The sequence below is a fragment of the Puma concolor genome, chromosome A3 (genome assembly GCF_028749965.1).
Source record: "Puma concolor isolate L17-30 chromosome A3, mPumCon1.1.hap2, whole genome shotgun sequence".
NCBI classification, from domain to species: domain Eukaryota; kingdom Metazoa; phylum Chordata; class Mammalia; order Carnivora; family Felidae; genus Puma; species Puma concolor.
The window spans coordinates 40,206,048-40,225,589 of record NC_141669.1 but is presented as its reverse complement, the minus strand read 5'-3'; the positions used below and the strand labels follow the sequence as shown (position 1 = coordinate 40,225,589).

The following is a 19,542-nucleotide window of genomic DNA, read 5'->3' as shown; positions in this document are numbered from 1 at the left end:
CAGGGGATAGAGTGCAGTCTGTGTCACCTGGCCCCTCCCTCCCATCTGTCTGGACTGTGCCTGCAAAACAAGCACCCCTGTAGAGGCCCACCAGGCCTGCCCTGGGCTGCCTCCTCCTCTCTCCCGTTGGCCCTTCCCCTGGGAATGGTGGCCTCTCAGTCCCAACTCCCAACACTCTTCCACCCTCCTTGGGCTTTCTCTTGCCCGTCAATTTCCTCAGCCCCTCTAATCTGCCCTTTGTCCCAGCAGCAGTCATGGCAAGACTGGTTTTGGTATATTTTCACTGTAAAAAACAAGAGGCAGGCTGACTTCAGCTCCTTGCAAAAGCCTCTGGGTCCCTGAATCTGATTCCATCCAGAGCCGAAGGACAGTCCTGGGATGGCCTCTGCCCAATCCTGCCCTGTGAACTTCATCTTCTTCATCGACAAGTGTGCTGGGCAGGCCAGACTTGTCCCAGGGTTCCTAATGGGTTCCAGCAGGATAGCAAAGGTGTGGCCATATGTGGTGAGCAATAATCCTGCAGGTGTGACACAGGACGGATGTGACCATAGCCCCTTCACCTTGGCCAGTCCCCTCACCTCCTCCTCTTGTTTCTTCTTGCGCTTGGTATCAGAGGCATCAGCGTCTCCCTCCTCGGCTTCAGCATCCACAATGTGCCCCTCCTCTTCCTCATCACCCTCCTGTTCTCCCTGTGGTTTGGGGACAAGGAGGAAAAAAGACTGGCTCCAAAACCGAGTGCTTGGTGAATCCATCTATCTACCCACCCATCCTCCTTTTCAGCTCACTCACCCACCCAGCCACCCACCTGCCTATCTATGCATCCATTCATTATACCTCCACCTGGCACCCTCCCAACCACCCATCTACCTACCTACCCTTCCACCTGGCCACCCTGTCCATCCAGTCCCTGCTCTGGGACAGCCCTGCACTCCCTGTCTCCTTCTCTTCAAGCTTCATTGTCACATGTACCACCTGCAAAACCTTGCATTTAAAAAAATTTCAGAAAAGGGGGGCGCCTGGGTGGCTCAGTCAGTTGAGCTTCTGACTTCAGCTCAGGTCATGATCTCGTGGTTTGTGAGTTCAGGCCCGTCGGGCTCTGTGCTGACAGCTCAGAGCTTGGAGCCTGCTTCAGATTCTGTGTCTCCTTCTCTGCCCTTTCCCTGTATGCTCTCTCTCTCTCTCTCTCTCTCTCTCTCAAAAATAAATAAAAACATTAAAAAAAAAAATTAAAAAAAAAAAAAAGAAAGAAAAAATTTCAGAAAAGGGACCAGGCTTTCCAAGTCATTAAAAGAAAATGGTATAAAATATTGTTCCAAATATTTTTGTTCTAGATGGAGATGAAGAGAAAGGATTATCTTGGTGGGCTATTAAGCATTTTAAAAACCAAACATTTACACCTTTCTCTACTGACCTTGGCTCCTAGTTTCTTTTTTTAAAAAATTTTTTTTTTCAACGTTTATTTATTTTTGGGACAGAGAGAGACAGAGCATGAACGGGGGAGGGGCAGAGAGAGAGGGAGACACAGAATCGGAAACAGGCTCCAGGCTCTGAGCCATCAGCCCAGAGCCCGATGCGGGGCTCGAACTCCCGGACCGCGAGATCGTGACCTGGCTGAAGTCGGACGCTTAACCGACTGCGCCACCCAGGCGCCCCGGCTCCTAGTTTCTTATAGTCTTCTTCTGGGTGACTTAAGGATAAACGGAGTAACCTTTCAAAGACCACCTATACCCATCTGTGCTTGAGTTAGCCAACTGGTAGACTTCCCGGGCCAGAGACCTAGCATTCTCTCTGGTCTACCTTAAGGCCGTACTAAGTCTTCACTGCGACCCTCTGCCGCCAGCGCCCCCACAGGTTGGCTGCATTGACACCGCTATTGCTATATAGCCCTACAAGCTGCTGTTGGCTCAGATGACAGTAGGGGACCTGTCCCCACACTACCCCTGGGTCTCCTTGCAGAGGAGGTTGTCACCATTCCTGGACTATTTTGCCCCTAGTAGCTTTTCCCTGACTCCTTCCTTTTTTTATTACAGCAGCCCAACTTTCCTGCTTCAAAACGCCTCTTCTAATTCCTGCCAGTGCTCTGTGGGCCTCAGTTCATCTGGCCCAGGGAAGTCAAAGGCAGAGCAACATGAAACCAGAAAAAGAATTCCAAAGCCCAGCAGGTACCAATACTTTCAGCCTGTCCTCAGGATAAAAACCACTCACAGAGTGGTCCTTGAGAGGAGACAGATAGATGACCATGTGCCTTCACCCAGTGCCAGCCAGACCTGCTGTCTGGCAGCACCCCCGTGACCCTATCGGCACAGCAGGTAAATGGAGAGGTACAGGGAGATATGGGCCAAATCCAGGAAGGGGCTTGAGGAGTGCTGAAAACAACCCCAGAGCTTTTTCAGGGGAGAAGACTAAGCCAACAGCCACCCTATGGGCTTCTCAGCCTGGGACCCTCCCTGTGCTGGTCCTAGAGGGGCCCCTGGGGGACTCACTCACCCGGTTCCTCTCTGAGTCCCCAGTGTTGTCTAGATCCCGCTGGGTAGCTCTCCGAGTGTTTACGCTTCTGAAAGCTGAGGCTTTATTGTTCTTCTTTCTGATGGATTCCATCAGAATTTTAAAGAATCTAAAATGAGAAGAAAGCCACACAGCCCCATTCAATACGAGCATCTCTACTCTCCCCTCCTTGCGGGTGTAGGATGTTCTGCCCAAGGATCTCACAGCCATCTAAGGGGGCATCGGGGATTTACACATGAGACAGAGATACAGCATCTCCTATCCCCCTCTTGCGGTTTCTTTTTTTTTTTTTTTTAATTTTTTTTTTCAACGTTTATTTATTTTTGGGACAGAGAGACAGAGCATGAACGGGGGAGGGGCAGAGAGACAGGGAGACACAGAATCGGAAACAGGCTCCAGGCTCTGAGCCATCAGCCCAGAGCCCGACGTGGGGCTCGAACTCACGGACCGCGAGATCGTGACCTGGCTGAAGTCGGACGCTTAATCGACTGCGCCACCCAGGCGCCCCCTTCTTGTGGTTTCTAAAGGGCACAGACAGAGCACTGCTCCACAGCCCACCAGGCCTGGTCTGCACACATGTCCTGCCACTCCTCAGGTGCGTGACTTTAAGCATGACAGTCTCTGGAGCCTTAACTCCCTTATCTGTAAAATGTGGGTATGAATATGCATCGTGCAGTCTTGTTTTAAGGATTAGAAACAACCCCCTGTCCAATAACTGTCATGAGGCCTGGCAGAGTGGGTGTTCCGTAAGTCAAAGTTGTTAGCGCTGCTGTGGCCAGAGTCTGAAAGGGACAGCAGACTCTCCAGCAGGAGGGGAGTCCAGCCAGGACTAGGACCATCCCCTGCCTGCCCCTGCAGCATCTCCAGAAAGTGGTGCAGCACAGGCCTGACAGCTCCTGTCTCCTTGGGGTATGAGCCCCAACAATTTGATGGAAGAGCTAAGATGTGCAAGAGTTCATCAGAGTTTTAAAGGCACTGATAACTTACTTTGTGGCAATAAATCATGTCGACAAGTTGGAACCAGACCAATTTAAAAGAACCAACTTGAAGCAGAGCCTGGGGGCCTTTCTTGGCCCTTTGCCTCTTCCTCCTGAGTTTTCTATTTTTAAGCTTCCTTAAGGCCTTGCCCTGCCTCCCTGCACCCCTCCCTCCCCCAACCCTGCTCTTCTTTTTTCACATTATCTCCTTCTTGCCTTTCTTCCTCTTCAGGCCAGAACAGCATGCCAAAATGGACTGCTTTTAATTATATTAAGGATCAGGTCCCTCAGCCAGCCAGCCAGCATCCTGTACTGTCTCAGCACCTATAATGTGCGTATCATGTGCCCTGGGAGCAAAGCAAGGGTGAAAATACAGGAGTGGGGTCTTAAGAAGCAGGCAAATATTTACTATTCTTCTTTTTTTTTTTAACTTTTTTTTTTAATCTTTATTTTTGAGAGAGAGAGAGAGAGAGAGAGAGAGAGAGAGAGAGAGCAGGGGAGGAACAGAGAGAGGGAGACACAACCCGAAGCAGGCTCCAGGTTCCGAGCTGTCAGCACACAGCCTGATGTGGGGCTCGAACTCACAAACCGTGAGATCATGACCTGAGCTGAAGTTGGACGCTTAACCGACTGAGTCACCCAGGTGCCCCTTTACTATTTTTCTTATTAAGAGCAAAAGACTATTGTTCTCCCTCCTCATTTTTTTTTTTTTTTTAACTTTTTAAAGTTTATGGTTTTGCTGAGGTTTCTGCCCTTGGCAGAAAAAAGGCTCCTCACCCACCAATCCAGGGAAGAACCTGGTTGCCAGGTGCTGGGGATGGGGACCAGGGCCTGATGAGGGAAGGCCAGGCTTGACTTGAGAAGATACAATCTAACTGAGAAGAGGGGGCAAAAGAGAAGTTTCTGGAATGCCAGGCTCTGGTTCAAATCTGGATCCAGCCAGAGACCCAGGAGGAAGGCCTTGATCTCGTCTGCATGTCCGCTGCGACCTGAGCCCACTGCAGAGAGGAGAGGAAACAAGATGGGATGGGGGTGTGGAAAGCGCTATGACCTGAGCCCACTGCAGAGAGGAGAGGAAACGAGATGGGATGGGGGTGTGGAAAGCGCTATGACCACTGCTCGTCGCCTCCCGCTGCTTCGGGGCTGCTGCTCTGACTCCTCAGACTCTCTAGACCAGTGGCTTTGCAGCCATGTCGCCCCTCCGAGGCTCCTCCCTCCAGTCCTCCATAATTGGCCCCAACCCCAACTACCCATCTGCCCCCCCCCCCCCCCCCGGTGCATCCTCTGGGCTCGCTCTGCCAGCAATTTCTCCAACCCCTTTGCTACCTGCTGGAGTTGCATCCACCCCTCAAGGCTGGGTCTAAGTGCAGATGAAAGTCCCCACGGAGACCTTCCTTAATCCCCCCTTGCTGGGCATCCTTTCTGCCTAAACTGCCTCTTCCAGTGAACAAGACTGCGGGAGAACAGGTGAGAAATTGAGAAAGCTGAATGCACCCTGACAAGTGGTAGACATGTTACCAGTAGGACAGAGTTCTCCTGTGGGCACAAACAAGTTTGCCCCTCTGTGATTTTGCCACGAGCTAGGGAACTGAAGGCGCACAATGACTGTCCTGTGAAAGTTTTGCTATTTGTCAGAATGTGGCAACCAAAAGGGAACAGGATGGGTAGGCTGCAGAGACACCGCCCATCCCACATAAATAATTGCAAACAGAGAATATGACCCTTGGCTGTTTCCAGGAGTGCCTGGCAACTGCTCCGCCACCTGCTGCTTGCAAAGTCTGACTCCCAGAAGCTGTAATTGCACACTCTAGCTTGGTCGTTTCATGGCTGGGGACAGGAGGCCAGAACTTCCACCCGACTCCAGGCTTGGTGCTCTTGTGACTTCACCGCCCCCGGCCGACCGCCCAGATAGCTTATACAAACATCCAAAGTGACAGGTGTCAGTAAAAATATTTACAGAACCTTCAATGCATACACACTGCCATCTAGACAAATGCCTCTGTGTCTCTTTCTCTTCTCCAATCTATTATCAAATAGTCTCATGAGCTAATAGTTGGGAGAAGAGATGGGATGGGAGGGAGGGTAGGGGAGAAGAGAGAGAAACAGAGGTGGAGGAGGTAGGGGAGGGAAGGGAGAAAGGAAGGAGAAAGGTTTCCTGCAGGGGCGGGGGTGTCACTCTTTGAGAGCACACACTCCCGTTGCCTCCTGGTCCGTAAGAGGTCTCATTGTGCTTGCTACGCTGCCCAAGCCTGTCAAGCACTGTCCAAAGCACACCCCAGTTCACACATTGCTCCTTCTCTTATTTTTGGCCCGATGTGCTCGAGTCAGAGTAGCTCCACCAAGAGCTACTGCACATGGCTTTGTTTATCACAGCTTTTCAAGTGCACAAGCAAAATACAAACTAGGAGCTGAAAAAGTACTTGGCTGCTGGTAAGAAGCCAGGGCTGGCCCTCATCAAGAAAAAAATTGTTTAAAGGCGATGAATTTTTCAATTCTCCAAGATAACAGAAGTAGAAAGAACTCTAAGCACAGCCTGGTACATGCCTCATGCTGACCTACCTGCTCAGCAGGCAAAGCCCTAGGTGAATAGAAACAGGGCACACTATCCAGCTTCGCCTGCTCTTGACAAGTCTCAAGAGGCCATGTGATCCTAATTCCCATTTCTCAGAAAAGGGCTGCCTGGCCAGCACAAACATGCGGCGCACTTGGGAGTTCTGTTCCTCCCTGTTAATTAATGAGCCAACAGGCTGGAGACACGTCTCTTGTGACATGGCCCAGAGTCTTGAGAGCACTGGGTCTGCCTGGTAAAAGGAACCTTCTCCACCCATGTGGATGGTGATGCACGTATTCCCCAAGGCCCAGACAGCGACAACTTCACTTGGGCTCATGTAAATTGTGACAACTTCACCCGGGCTCATGTAAATTGCAACAATTTCATCCGGGCTCATGTAGATTGGGTCAGGATTTGCCCAGTGGTGGCCCCTTTCCAAGGGGATGACTTCACATCCAAGCCCATCTATCACGATACCCACTGTCCTGAACACCACATGTTTAGAGGGCTGGCCTGAGGCCAGCTCACATCTTCAGGTCAGAGAGAAGAGGGCCAGTGGCAGAACAGCCGCTCTCTCCTGGCCACACTACATCCAGTGTGGGCGTTGCTCAGTAAAGGTTGGTGGGATGACTGAAAGCAGTGAACTCTGCTTCCACTCTGCCCCATTGATTCTCCATTTTGGGGAGGCTCCAGGAAGATCTGAGAACTGGTCTAGATTAGAGGCAGTGGTTGGTGGTCTGTGACCAAATCCTGCTGACAGATGGGATCTATTTGGGCGTCACCAAGCTTTTGAAAATGTATGAATTAGTTGCTGATATTTAAAAACTAAGAGGCTTATTTATAAAAGCATCAACAAGCAACTAAACAGCCAAAGACAGAAAAAAAGCAGGGAAAGAGGCTTTTTGTTTTTTTTAATTAGGAGATTGGGCCACTGTGGCCCACATGCCTGTCCTGAGGCAGGTTCTGTACTCTCCAGCCTGCCAGAGACCTCCCGGCCTTCTTCACTGGCCTGTTTCCTGCTGGGCCCTGCAACCATTTGAGTTTGCACGGCATGATCTAGGGTCCGCTGGTGAGTCAAAAGTGCTTCGCTGGCTCTTCCTGGCCTACCCCAGCCCCAATGTGTCGACCATCCTACTCCTGGGTACTCAGTGTGGTAGCCTGTGCTTTTCAAGTGTCCAGCACTAACTTGCACTTGAGAAAAAAAGAATGTTCATTCTCCCTACCAGAAGGGAACCAGAATTTCTCGTAAGAAGTTGCAGGTAACCCCAGCTTAGAATTGGGGTTTAAAAGCAGCATGCTATCAGTATACTGCTCATTATTACACAGACTAGAAATGTATTAGGAACAACATTATGCTGCCTGGAACATCATGTCAAAAACCAACACCATGTGCTAGTCTGACCTTACAGTGGTACCCTGTGATGGGGCTCCCTCCTCCTTCCGGTACCTATACTTCCACGTCTTAAAGCCTCCAAACCCAAGACGACAAGACTCATCAACCAGAGAGAAGGCAAGTTCTCACGGAGTGGTGCGTGGTTAATGCAATCACACCCACAGGCCAGATTAGCAGTGAGGTTTCCAAATTAGGCTACAGGGCCTGCTGTTTTCCCAAACACTGCCCTTGAAGGATCCATTTAGAGAAATGCAGCCAATCTCCAGGAGTCCTACAGCCTGGAGCACTCAAGGGCAATGACAAAGTCAAACAACAAATGCGGCCTGAGTGCTAACCTCGTTTCCATGAAGTGCAGGATGTCCTCAGGTCTCAGGCACTTCTCCTGCTGGTAATGTGCACGTGGCAGGAACTGAAACCGCAACTGATACACCTGAAACTTGTCCCGTTTTTCTCCGATACAGAAGGATTCCTGGACATCAATTTTCTCCAACACCTTGAACCAGAGGGACAGAGAGAACCTAACTTGCCTGAGTCCCAGGGGACTGTGCATGACAGTCATGGTTTTGGGAAATCCAAGGGTTTAGGGGGAGAGGGGGAGGGACCACAGGCCCAAACCCCAAAGGAACCCCACTGAGTTCTGCCAGTGTGAATCCTCGGGGGACAGGTGCCCACGGCTGGTGGGTCATCTCCAGAGGATGGCCCAAGGCTGCAGGGAGCGGACTCCAGCGGGGCTAGTAAGTTACCGCAGAAAGCATTTTTATTTTTAAGGCATGCGAAAAAGCTATAAACTGATGGATTACTTCTAAAGCTTACTGGTTCATCCCTCCCTGCTCAGCACCTGGCAGAGAAAGCTTCTCCCTCATTCATGGGAGTCTGAACCCAGGGTCTCGATGGTCAGCAAATCTGTTCTTCAGAGATGGAAGATGCAGGAAAATGCCTCCACCCACTCCTAGCCAGGTCCAAGAGACCATTACCTCCCCTAAGCACACTCTGGTGAGCTGCTTCTTCAGGCTTTTTACTCTCTTCAGTGCTTTCTTGGTGTTGAACACGGGCACGCTCATCATGGGCGTCTTGATGTTGGCACTGGCCACCATGAGAATCTCCCTCAACCTGTCACAGAGCATGGGCACATGTAATCGTAAGAGGTACCCAGATTCCCTATTTTTGCGAGGCCTTTCGTATCAAGATATTACGGCTCTTCTGGGATCTGAGAAGCCTTGGGATATTGCAAGGAAGTATGCTGGATCAGAAAGTCCCAGCTCTGGCCCAGTGAGTGACAGCAAGTGACCCTCCTATCAATTTTCTCCATAGGAGCACGGACTCCTCAAGGACAGGCTAGTATTATTCTTATTTCCTATCACCTGTGCCTTACATACAGTGGGTGCTTACTAAGAGCTTATGGAACAAATGAGAGATGCAAGGATGATAAAGTTATCACCTATAGTGCTCCTACTGGATGCAGGCACCATGATGCTCCTGGCCTTGCCCCTGAGTTGTCAGCCCACATGGTCCAACTGCATGGTGGGCCCTGGCCTCCGCCCTTCCACAGGTCAAGAATCCTGAGGTTAGGGAAGTTGAGGAACCCCAGTCTCTCTGCTAAAAAGTGGCAAGGTCAGGCATTCAATGCAAGTGAGTCTCCCACTCTTTCCTCTTGTCCAGTGGCCATTACCCTACAGATGTGTACATGTACCGGAAGGGCCACTGTGGGTTACGTTCTAGGTGATTGGTGCCCCCAGAGTTAGGCAGCCAAGTGCATGTGGCTTGTTAACAACCTCTGCTCCTGAGTCCCGACCCCAGAAGTGTAGCTTCACAAGTGTCCCAGGTCACGGATACAGGAGTTGGCAGAGGGACAAAGAGAGATTCCAAGAGGCTTGGGCACTGATCCAACCATAGAAACCAGTTGGGCCCCAGGAAGTCCAACTCTAATCGCCATTTTGGATAAGACGCCCCCCGCCCCGCCCCCCACTGAATGACTTCCTCCCCAGGAGTGGGCTTAGGAAAGATCCCACGCTATGCACCCATGTAGCCCCATACCTCGGAATGCCCAGAGTGACATTCATCTCGCCTCTGCCAGCAAAGTGGAAAGTGTTCAGGGTCATCTGTGTGGAGGGCTCCCCAATGCTCTGGGCAGCCAGTAGGCCCACGGCCTCACCCGGATCACATAGTGAGCGCTGCCACTTGAGCTGCAGCAGGGTCCTCAGCCTGGAATGGGGTAGAGTGGGGGGCACGGCTAGGAGCACAGACACCACCTGTCTGTTAGGAGCTGTCAACACCACCCAAAGCCAGGGTGCATGGAGTATTAGCTCTCCCTCTTTCTGGGCTTGTTTTCCCTAGGCAAATGATCCTCCTAATCCTTCAAATCCTGCTAGTGACCCTGGGATGTCCTAAATTATGCAGTACAGATCTCAGCTGGGTGGCTGAAGTGCTAGACATCCATGCTCGGACCATTCGTGTTTGCTCCGAGAACACCAAGTTCCCACTCTGCACCAGTTACCGTGAGTCGCCAAAGCAGTGAGTATTTCTGAGCTCGCTCTTCACATTTTCCTTCCATTCTTTTCTCCCCACCTCCCCCTGTATGAACTAGGAAGGCGTTCACTGAACTATTATGGGTGTATGGGGTGGGGGAAGAAGGGGGGGGATTGCTATCTTATTCGGTGCAAATGACTCCAGGCCACATGGGAAGTGCGCACGCTATACAGTTTTGTGATGTATTAACCATTCTTCCTTTTAGAACAGTCACAGGAACATTGTATTTCCCCAGCACATGGAACCAGGAAGGGGCTTGACACAGGAAGACTAACTGGACGTACACGTGAATGTAGAAAAAGCAGTAACGCTACATTTCAAAGCAAGTTCCTTTTAAAAGTGAGACTTCCCTCTAACCCGCCATGTCGTCTCTCCCAGTTACTTCAAACCAGTGAGGTCTGAGGACCTATCAGTCTTCCTGACAGAAAAGAACCTTCAAATACCTCCAGAACTTTAGAGATTCACCCAGAGCTTGCTGCCTGCTAACAGGTCCCCTGTGAATGCCACTGAGGCGGAATCACCTCCCCATCTTGGTCCTACAAACCCAAATGATGCCCCCCTCCCCCTCCAGGGTTCATCTCTCCCCACTCCCAATACGGCACTGCCTGTCCTTCTGAAGGTACACAGCCAGTGTCCTGAGCTGCAGGGAGAAGGGTGAAGGGGACAAGGGCATCAGGGTCTCACTCTTTCAGGGAAAGCCCTGCCGGCAGCTGTGGTAACCCAGCATAATTTATTCTGACCGGGCCTCTCTGAGGCCTGACTAGAGAAGTCACATTAAAGGGCAGAGAGAGAGCCCCGCTCCTCCCCTCTGGTTCCTCCACTCATGCATTTGCCTTTGCTCATTTGCCTTTACCGATTCCCAACTCCCGCCTGCAGGCCCACTCCTGGACTCGGCTAGTCTCCCCGAGCAGCCGGGCCAGGGCCTACACCTTGGAGGTCTTCCAGCTTTGCCGGCCGGGCTCGGCGAGCTGAGTGCAAAGGATCCCCTGACAACCACTCCAATACCAAACTTGCAGCAGGCCTCCCTGGGGGTGCTTCTGATGTTGTAACCTGATGTGGCTCAGTGCTGGTACCTGCCTAGCTTCCCACCTGCCTAGACCACAGGGTTGGTTTGTTTGTCTATTTATTTATTTAATGGTGAACGAGTCTAAGCTGAGGACTGCACATGCTCCTTCTTTCTTAAGACTTCAGAATCCAAGGCTCAAAGGAGTATTAGAGTAAATCAGATCCAACCCCCCATGAAAGGCTGAGCCATAGGGTCACAGGGCAGAGAATGATTTGCCTTGGGTCAGAGTTAGAAGCTGCTGAATGGCGAGCAGATTCCCTGACTCTCAATTAGCCATGGCCACCACACCAAACTCAAGAGAGAGTCATTTCTGCAAGCTTCCACCCAGGAGAGCATTTTTCTCTGTCCTGGGCCAGGCAGGGGTGTCCATTCCTGCTATTTGCCCTTGCCTGTCTTGGAGCCCTCTGGGCCTGCAAGGTGTCCTTTCTATTTTACTTCCCTCCCTCCTCCTGGAGGCTCGAACTCAGGAGGCTGCCCTCCCTTCCAGAGTAGGTAAGGAAGGGGCCCGAGACGTAGACTCTCCCTCTGCACGTGCCCTGTGACAAATCAATGCCATTACCTGTCAAGAGAAAGCTCTGATTTCTCATAACTCTTCTCTGCTTGAGATGCCCACTCGAGACTATAGTCATCCACCTTTTTTTCAAATGTTTCCGACACTGATGCAAAGTAGATGTCTGGGCGCCAGACGGACAGACTGGGGTCTGGACAAGGAGCCGCCTTCTTCTGGTATTTCCTTCGACTCTGCTCATCTAACTCACCCCACATTCTCAATATCTGAAAGGAAGGAAAGGCCTCAGCCACGTGGGGGGAAACCAGGAATGGGCCTGTCTTTCCTGGGACATCCAGTGTGATAAGGAGGATCAAAGGCACTGGCTCCAAATGAGAGTAGGGGAAGGAGACAGAACCAGACGACAATGAGAAATCCACCCCAACATTTAGGACAGGGATAAAACAGAATCCATCCTGGCATGCACGAGCCCAACCATGACTCTCCGAGGTCTTCATCCCAGCTCACTGGAACACAGGCAGGGTGACCAGGAAAGTTACTGTCCAAACCGGAATTTTTTTAGAGTAGAATGGGGAACTATCATTAATAATGTTAGGTTGAAAGGCAAAGCCAGGACCATCCTAGGGCAAACCAGGACACGGCTGTCCCTCTTTCAGGCTTTCACACACTTGATGCCCCAAAGCTACCCCACAGCAACTGCTTAAAAGTGTTCCCCTGCCTCCTGGCTCCCAGCTGTGTTTGCCTAATGGGAGGCTCCAGCAGCAGAGGGGAATGTGGGAGGAGAGCAATGCTGGGCATTTATCCCCCACCCTCTCTAAGGGGCCTCTGAGTAGGCCATGCCTTCCTACTGCCCACAGCTACCCTCTCCACTCCTGGTGGCTACTCTCCCTGTTCCTGCCCACCTGGGGTGGTGAGCACCCAAGTTACCAGCCCCAATCGGTTTCCCCAAATCCGGCCCACACCCTTGTGAAGAGTACCCTCCTTCAGTTCCTATTTGAGGGCCATTTGTTTCCTAACAGTGAAGAACGCCATATTACACGATTATACCTTCTATTAAGAAAACAACCCATTTCTTCAATCCCTGAGGCCTATATGCTCCAGGCACCGGGGACACAGTCACCCCCCCAAGTCACCTGGTGAGTCCCAGGGCTGCGGCCATTCTGGTTCCCACCCTCAAGGTTCAAGGCTTTCACGGCTGCCTGAATCTTCTGTGAATAATTCAAGAAGGCACCATTTCTCAACATGGTGTTGGGATGCCTGCTTTGCCATTTTTTGATGGCTCTGAAGTGGCGGAGAGCTTTTTGGGGATCTGCTCTGGATAAAACTTCATGGAGATGCTTCGATTTCATTATCACCTAAACAAACAGACAAACAAACAAACCACAGACATAAGACCAAAGAGATAAGGGCATGACACAGGGCCAGGTCATACAACTTCACAGGCCCAAGACGTGTGGAGGCTTCACAATGCCTCTCATAGGTGCTGAGCACCTGCTGCTAAACAGGGCCCTCACTGTGTATCCTGGACTTGGGAGCTGGTGGTTCAGGAGCTACAGGGATAACAGGGGGCATCCCAGCATGTTCAGAGCCCCTGCAGAACCCAGGGGAGTTTCTAGGGAGAAAGGAGGAGAGAAAGTGATAGCCAAAGCTGTGGGACAGGCACCAGGAGAGAAAGGAGCTGGCACCGGAGTGCAACCTTCAACACTGCCATCTGCTGCATGACCACGGGCAGGTCCCAGTGGTTTCAGTATCGGACTGCAAAATAGGTGACTACTCAGTTAATGGTGATGGTCATTCTTGGGAGTGGCAAGGCATGGTATGAAGATCACCAGCCTGTGTGTCAGACACACCTAGGTCCAGACACTGGCCCTGCCACACAGCAGCTAGTCACTTCAGCTCCGATACTCCTGGTCTCGGCTGTAAAATGGACAAGAATACCTACTTCCCCACGTTGTGGTGAGGATAAAAGCACACGCTGCCCACAGTGCACTTTAGCTTAGGGCCCAGCACGTGGCAAATGCCCCCAGATGGTAGCTGTTGTTCCAGAGGTACACGTGTCTTTCTGCTATCTCATGTGATGAAAGTCCCCTGAGGGGCTATGAAAATGTCAAATGTTTTAAGGCATCGACCGGTGCTTTGTAAACCTTTTCCCACTCTGCTTTTCAACAGCCACCTCACTGCATGGCAAAGCTCAGGGTGCAAGGCCCACCATGCAGCTCCGGGCCCCACCACCTCCAGGCGCCAGGTCTGGTCAGGCCAACTACCTCATAGTTGCTGGCGAGGAAGGGGAACTGCTTGGGCTGCAGGAACTGTGTCTTGGGGATGTCCAGGCCGTCCTCCCCATACAGGAACTGTACCACGCTGCCGTCACTGTCGCGGACTGTCAGATCATACTGGACGACCAGCCCCTCCAAGTGCTTGATGATGCACCTGCAAGGAGACCAGGGCAGTGGACGGTGGAAAGGGCAGCTGGGCAAGGCTCCGATGCCCCAGGCTCTGTGCTACAGCAGCTCCTGACCAGGGAGCTTCCTAACAGTTTTCTGGGAGGAGAAAGTTGCAGCCGCGTGCGCGAGAGGCTAGCTGCCATTGCTTAGCCCTGGCTCCCGTATCCAGCCCCAGCAGCCGGGACTGCTGCCTGCCTTTCACTCCCCTGCACTGAAGAGCTCCCCAAGGACCAGCATCAGTAGGTCCATAAGGCAGGTAAGGGAGGAGGGCTTGCTACCCACCCAATGCCTCTCCAGTGTGGTTAGTCCAGATATTTTCCAGGGAAACTAAGGACACATTAGGAACTAAATGCTGATGTGCTAACCCTAACCTGGTGCCTTTTTTCCTCAGTGCTCCCAGTAGTCAGCTGTCTCCCTCAACCTCTCTTCCTACCACCTGGTACTGGCTCCTTAGCTTACCTCTGGCTACTCCGCCCCTGTCTCTTCCTGCCACCTTAACAGGAGGTTTTCTAGGAGCCACTGTTCCCTTAAGCTCCAAGGACAGAATTCAGTGTCAGTCACCACTGTCTTCTTGGCATCCAGCCCAGGGCCTGGTGAGGTTGGTGCTGAGCACCACTTCCCCTCTGCTGCAAATGCTGCAGGTGCTGCCTGGAGCCCTCTGCTCTGCTCTGCTCTGCTTGCCCGCAGGGCCCTGCTCTCAGCACCAGCAACGGCCCCACAAGGCTGTGCGTCCAGGCCTCTTCTAACCGTCAGGCCTTGTCTTTAAAGGTCCACGGGACATGGCTGCTTGAATAACCTCCTGCTGACTCCTCACGCCACACATTCTTTCTCTTCTCTGTCAACTGTGTCTCTGAGCTGCCACTCAGGCATGAAAACTCAACTAGGTTTATCTGCTGCCTCTCTGCTTCTTCCTCCTGCGTTTCAGCCAGCTGCTCTACGTCTTCACAACGGCTTCTTCCTTTCCATGGCCACTCTTGGGGCGCAGCCTTCCGACGTCAGGCTAGAACTCCACCATAGCCGGGCTGGCCTCCTCCGATCCATCCTGTCTGAAGCCCTGCACGGGACCTCCCCACCACAACCCTCCACTGGCAGATGGAGCTCGCGGAGGCTTATGTACTTTACTCCGATGGTGGCTGCTCCTCTGTTTGAACAAAGACCCTCCACATCTTCCCCCCAGCGTTATCTAATTGGCCTCAGGGACTCCCACCCCACACAAGGATCCCCTCACCCCAGACTTATTTGATCATTTGTTTTCTAGCTTTTTCTATGTTATACACGTATTGTTGAACGATTTAAGAAATGGGAAGTGGGGCGTAACCCCTGCTCACGGAAGGAAACGGCCGTGTGATCCATGCCCGAGAGGGGAACTCGCCCAGCGGTGCTGAATGCCAGCTCTCCACATGGTGCCGCCAGCTCGGCAGATGGCTTCCTTGCTGCCCCACCACCCAGGGTTGTCCACCCCAAACCCACCCTTCCCTTTCCTGGCCCAACCCCATGGCTGCAGCCTTGGCAGTCAAGGGGGAGGGGACCATAGTAAGGACTGCAGCTTTGGGGAATCTGGAACATAGCAGCAGGAGAGAGGACAAGGCTGGAGCAGAGACAGGAAAACCTCTGAGGGCAGGATAAAAGGAGTTCTGCCTCCCTGTGGGGTAGTCACCCAAGTTCCCAGAGAACAGGACTTAGAGCCAGGCCTGAGGGGGTGGGGGGGAATAGTGTGTGTCCGCAGAACACAGGGGCCCTCCGTATAAACCTCTGAGCTCACTCTCTACCAATCTTTTAGAAGGGGAAGCTTATCTGCATTTTCTGTCCCAGGCCACCCATGGCCATTTTTAAAAAGTTTTTTCACCCAAAGGGACTATAAGTGAACCATCACCGACAATGTGAAAGATGACAACGTTGAGGTGACTAGTCCTGGGACACAGACCCCGTCTGATAGGGGCAGAGCAGGTGCTTTTTACCTTTGGAGATAGCCGGAGCGGCTGGTTTTCACGGCGGTGTCCACCAGACCCTCTCGCCCTGCCATGCAGTGAAAGAAGAACTCCTGTGGGAGATGCGGGGCCGGGCCCCAGAGGTGGCCGTGAGGAAGGATGCTTCCTGAAGGGTGGTGCAGGCCAACAACACCACCGGCAGCCTAGTCAGATCTGTGGCTCTCGGCCCGGACAGGTCCGATGGCCCCAGTGGCTTCTGCCCTCCCCTGTGGCTTACCTTTTGCGCTACCTTGCCAGGAGCTCCACCTGCACCCATGCATTCCACCCTCAGTATTTTATCCCACACCGCACACCCCACTTTCCAAATGGAAATGGCACTTGGGCTTTATCACTCTTCCATTTGGTCCACATCCCTGAATTCTGCTTCCAACAGTGTTATCAGAGGTACACAGTCTTTTCCAAACCTTTTAACTAACTCACCACAAGAAATACACTTATGATAGTAATCAGCAAACATGGACATATAGATAGAAAACTCAAAGGAAAACTTTAGGAAACTGTCCTATCCCTTACTTGGATGTTTTCTTCACTACCCTGTTCTGTTTTATTATAAAGAAATGACAGTCACTATCTATTACAGTGATTTCATGATTCACTAAGGGGTCACAACCAGAGTTTAAAAAGTTCTGGTCTGTATCATCTCTCCTCCATCCTTTGTCAGAGGCCATTGGTGGTCACTGGAGAACCCACGTGGGACTGATGAGCCCTTGGAGCAGTTGGTGGCCTTGAAACGAAAGGCCGGTCCTCTTCACGACCTGGATTTAGTTGTCTGATCTTGCAGAGATGCACTAACCAAGGAACAAAAGGTACTAACATTCAAAAAGCCATTTCTGACAAGTGTGAGGAGAAAACCTTTTCTTAGGGGAGAAGTCTGTTGCTGACCAAGAACTAGACATTTGCCACAGCTAGTCAATTTTCCCACCGTGGAGGAGCCATGGGAGGTACTCTTGGTGGGGATGGAGTGTGAAATAAATCTCTGTGATGTTCCTTTTGGCAACAGAGGGCACCCTGGTGAGGGGCATCCCCTCTCTAGCTGCCTTCAAAGTAGGGAAGACAGCATAGAGAGGGCATATGGCAGGAAAAGGCGGACCTAGGATCGGTCTTACCGATCTTTTCATTTTTCAGCAAACACTTAGCACTCATGATGTTCCAGGTGCTGTGAAAGCTCTGGTGTTATAATGCTGAACATGACAGGGTGGCATCCTTACTGTCCCTGTGGGCCACAGGGTCTAGTGAGAAAGCAACAAATGGCTTGGCATTTATTAGTCGATTGTCCTTGCTCCAAGTTGTTGGTAGAGGTCACAAGCCTCCTACCACTGAGCCTAGCAATGAGAAGAGGCAAGAGGAAAAACCAAAATACATACAGGAGGCTTGATACCAGTTAGGAATCTGCCAGTGACGAAGCCGCCAGCCCTGGGGGTGAATTCATAAGGCTCAAAGCAGGGCAGTGACTTGCCAGATGCCATCAGGGGGGGTCTCCGACCTTCCAATTCAATCTGGCCCAGCAGGCATGAGATCTGGAGGAAAGGAAACCCAAAGGAGAGATCCACACATGTGTTAATGCTGCTTCCTAGCAGAGGGAGGGAGGGCTTGCTCTCAGAAAAAAGCTGCGTGAAAACTGGATTTTGAAGGCCAAACTAGATTTTCCAACTAACCAAAGGCGCTCATGTTTCAAGAAGAGAACTGCGCATTCCTATTGCTGACTGATCAAGATTTTAGTATTTGGGGTCAGTTGTAAATGGGCGGTGTTTGCAAAAGAAGACATGTCTCAGAACCATTTGGTGTTATACCCAGAAGGGACCTAAGGGCCTTAATGGAGAAACTGAGGCCCACGAGAAAAAGTAACTTATTGTAATCCTTAGACTCTAAGGACAAAAGAAAATAAAACCACCTATTAATATTCTTGGTGGGGGTGGGGAGGAGGGCAATGTGTCTGGATTTCACTCTAGTCAAGGGACTTGCTGAGGCCTTCAGCCTTTTAAACCCATTCCTACACTGCTCTACACTGTCATTAAGACTTTGAAAAGAAATGTTAACATTTGCAAACATGCTACAAAAGTACTGCAGGACCCCGAGGAGGTAACGGGCCTCAAATTAAGGGTAAAGAAACCTCTAGGACAGTGCTTACAATATACTAAAAAATGAAGAAAGCAGACCATGACAGGACCTCAGATAAAACTGATTACACACAAGCACACATTTATATCTGTGTTTGTTTCTAACACTGATGTGCTAACGGTACTAATTTCTATATGCTTTTATATTTTTTAGTACTTGCCACATTTTATATGGCACATGGACCCTTTTAAAATCAGAAAGAAATCTGAAAATTGCCCCATCGCTCTGGCAAACCAGCCAGTCCGCCTTTGCTCACACCTGCATGGTGTTTACAGTTGAACCTTTGGCTCCAGATTGCACCATCATCTGCAAGTTGTTCTCTGGGAACTGTCTGTGCAGGCCAAATGGCATGCATGCCTGCAGATTAAATAAAGACATCAAGTCAGTGACTTCACTCCCATCTGAAATCCCAAATCACAAGGTAAACCTGGGATGTGGAAGCAATAAATTCAGACTATTTATCTAGAGATAAGGGCCAAATCCCACTCAAGGTAAGAAGTCTCATTTGGCAACCATCCTTTTTGCTAGAACTCCTAGATACAAGTCTAATGATGAGGGCCCCCACGTGCTGCACCCTCCTGACACCCTCTGCCAAGAAGCTCAAGGCTCTTGCCACTGGCAAATGGGAATAAAAAGGGAGAACTAGAGGGGCCAGCATATCCAGTTGGTGAGTCTAAAAAGGAGCTGGCTAAGAAGAAAATTTGAGGTGATACCCTTGTGGATCTGCCCAGCAGAGCACAGCCTCAGTTCCTGCACACTTGGCAGTGAGGACCAATGCCCGTGACACACTCACATTTACCAACATGCTGCCCTAGTACCACGTGGGAGTCTGGCCTTGGCTCCAGGGCCAGCAGACATGAGCAAAACCCTCTAGGTGGAGCCTGAAGAGGCGCTGGGAGGGGCTCAGAGTCTATTTAAGCTTCTACTAGGATTGCAGAGACCCAGACCCACGTAGGAGAGATGGGACGGGGGTGTGGGGGGTGTGCAGTGGGAAGAGAATTGCTGGTGGGACAAGAAGCGATTCTGAGGTGCTTCTGAGACCACACCCCAGCATTCTTAGTCAAGCCTGGAAGCTGGGCCTCCAGATTCTCGGAGCGGTGCTGGGAAGGCTCCTCCGAAGAAAACTTCTCAGGGACAGCACTTGTACTGAGAGGTCTGCATTCCTGGCAGGCTAAGGGATCCTGGAAGCCAGTTCAGAGGGCACCAGGCAAACACCGACTGTTGTTGAGCAATGGCCCTGCTTCTCCCTCTCCCCCTCAGGCTGGGCCTTGTGGTCCAGAAGGCAGGGTGAGGGCCAGGCTGGCTCCTTCAAGCTGCAGGACTGGAAGCCCCAGCTCTGAGGCAAGATGGTGGAGAGCCCCGGCTGTGGTCTTGGCCTGTGCAGGGACTTCCCTCTCCTTTCTCCGATGCAGAAGAACTGGCTTGGTGGAAAAGCAGACAGGGGCTCTGGAGAATTTCCAGAGTGC

General features: G+C 51.4%; 1 protein-coding gene across 2 annotated transcripts in view; it reads right to left on the bottom strand.

The window, feature by feature from the left end:
• POLR1A (RNA polymerase I subunit A) overlaps positions 1–19,542 on the bottom strand; it is a 111,319-nt gene that overhangs the window by 39,260 nt on the left and 52,517 nt on the right. For both annotated transcript variants that reach the window (XR_015249075.1, XM_025927126.2), the window contains exons 19-29: positions 18,335–18,433; positions 17,323–17,475; positions 15,929–16,011; positions 13,791–13,956; positions 12,660–12,881; positions 11,578–11,792; positions 9,461–9,628; positions 8,401–8,536; positions 7,762–7,919; positions 2,488–2,614; positions 579–689 (exon numbers count right to left, since the gene is read on the bottom strand). Coding sequence is in view for 1 of the 2 variants with exons in the window: in XM_025927126.2 (XP_025782911.2) it covers positions 579–689; positions 2,488–2,614; positions 7,762–7,919; positions 8,401–8,536; positions 9,461–9,628; positions 11,578–11,792; positions 12,660–12,881; positions 13,791–13,956; positions 15,929–16,011; positions 17,323–17,475; positions 18,335–18,433 (1,638 nt within the window). In the remaining variant the exon portion in view is untranslated. The remainder of the gene's footprint in view (positions 1–578; positions 690–2,487; positions 2,615–7,761; positions 7,920–8,400; positions 8,537–9,460; positions 9,629–11,577; positions 11,793–12,659; positions 12,882–13,790; positions 13,957–15,928; positions 16,012–17,322; positions 17,476–18,334; positions 18,434–19,542) is intronic.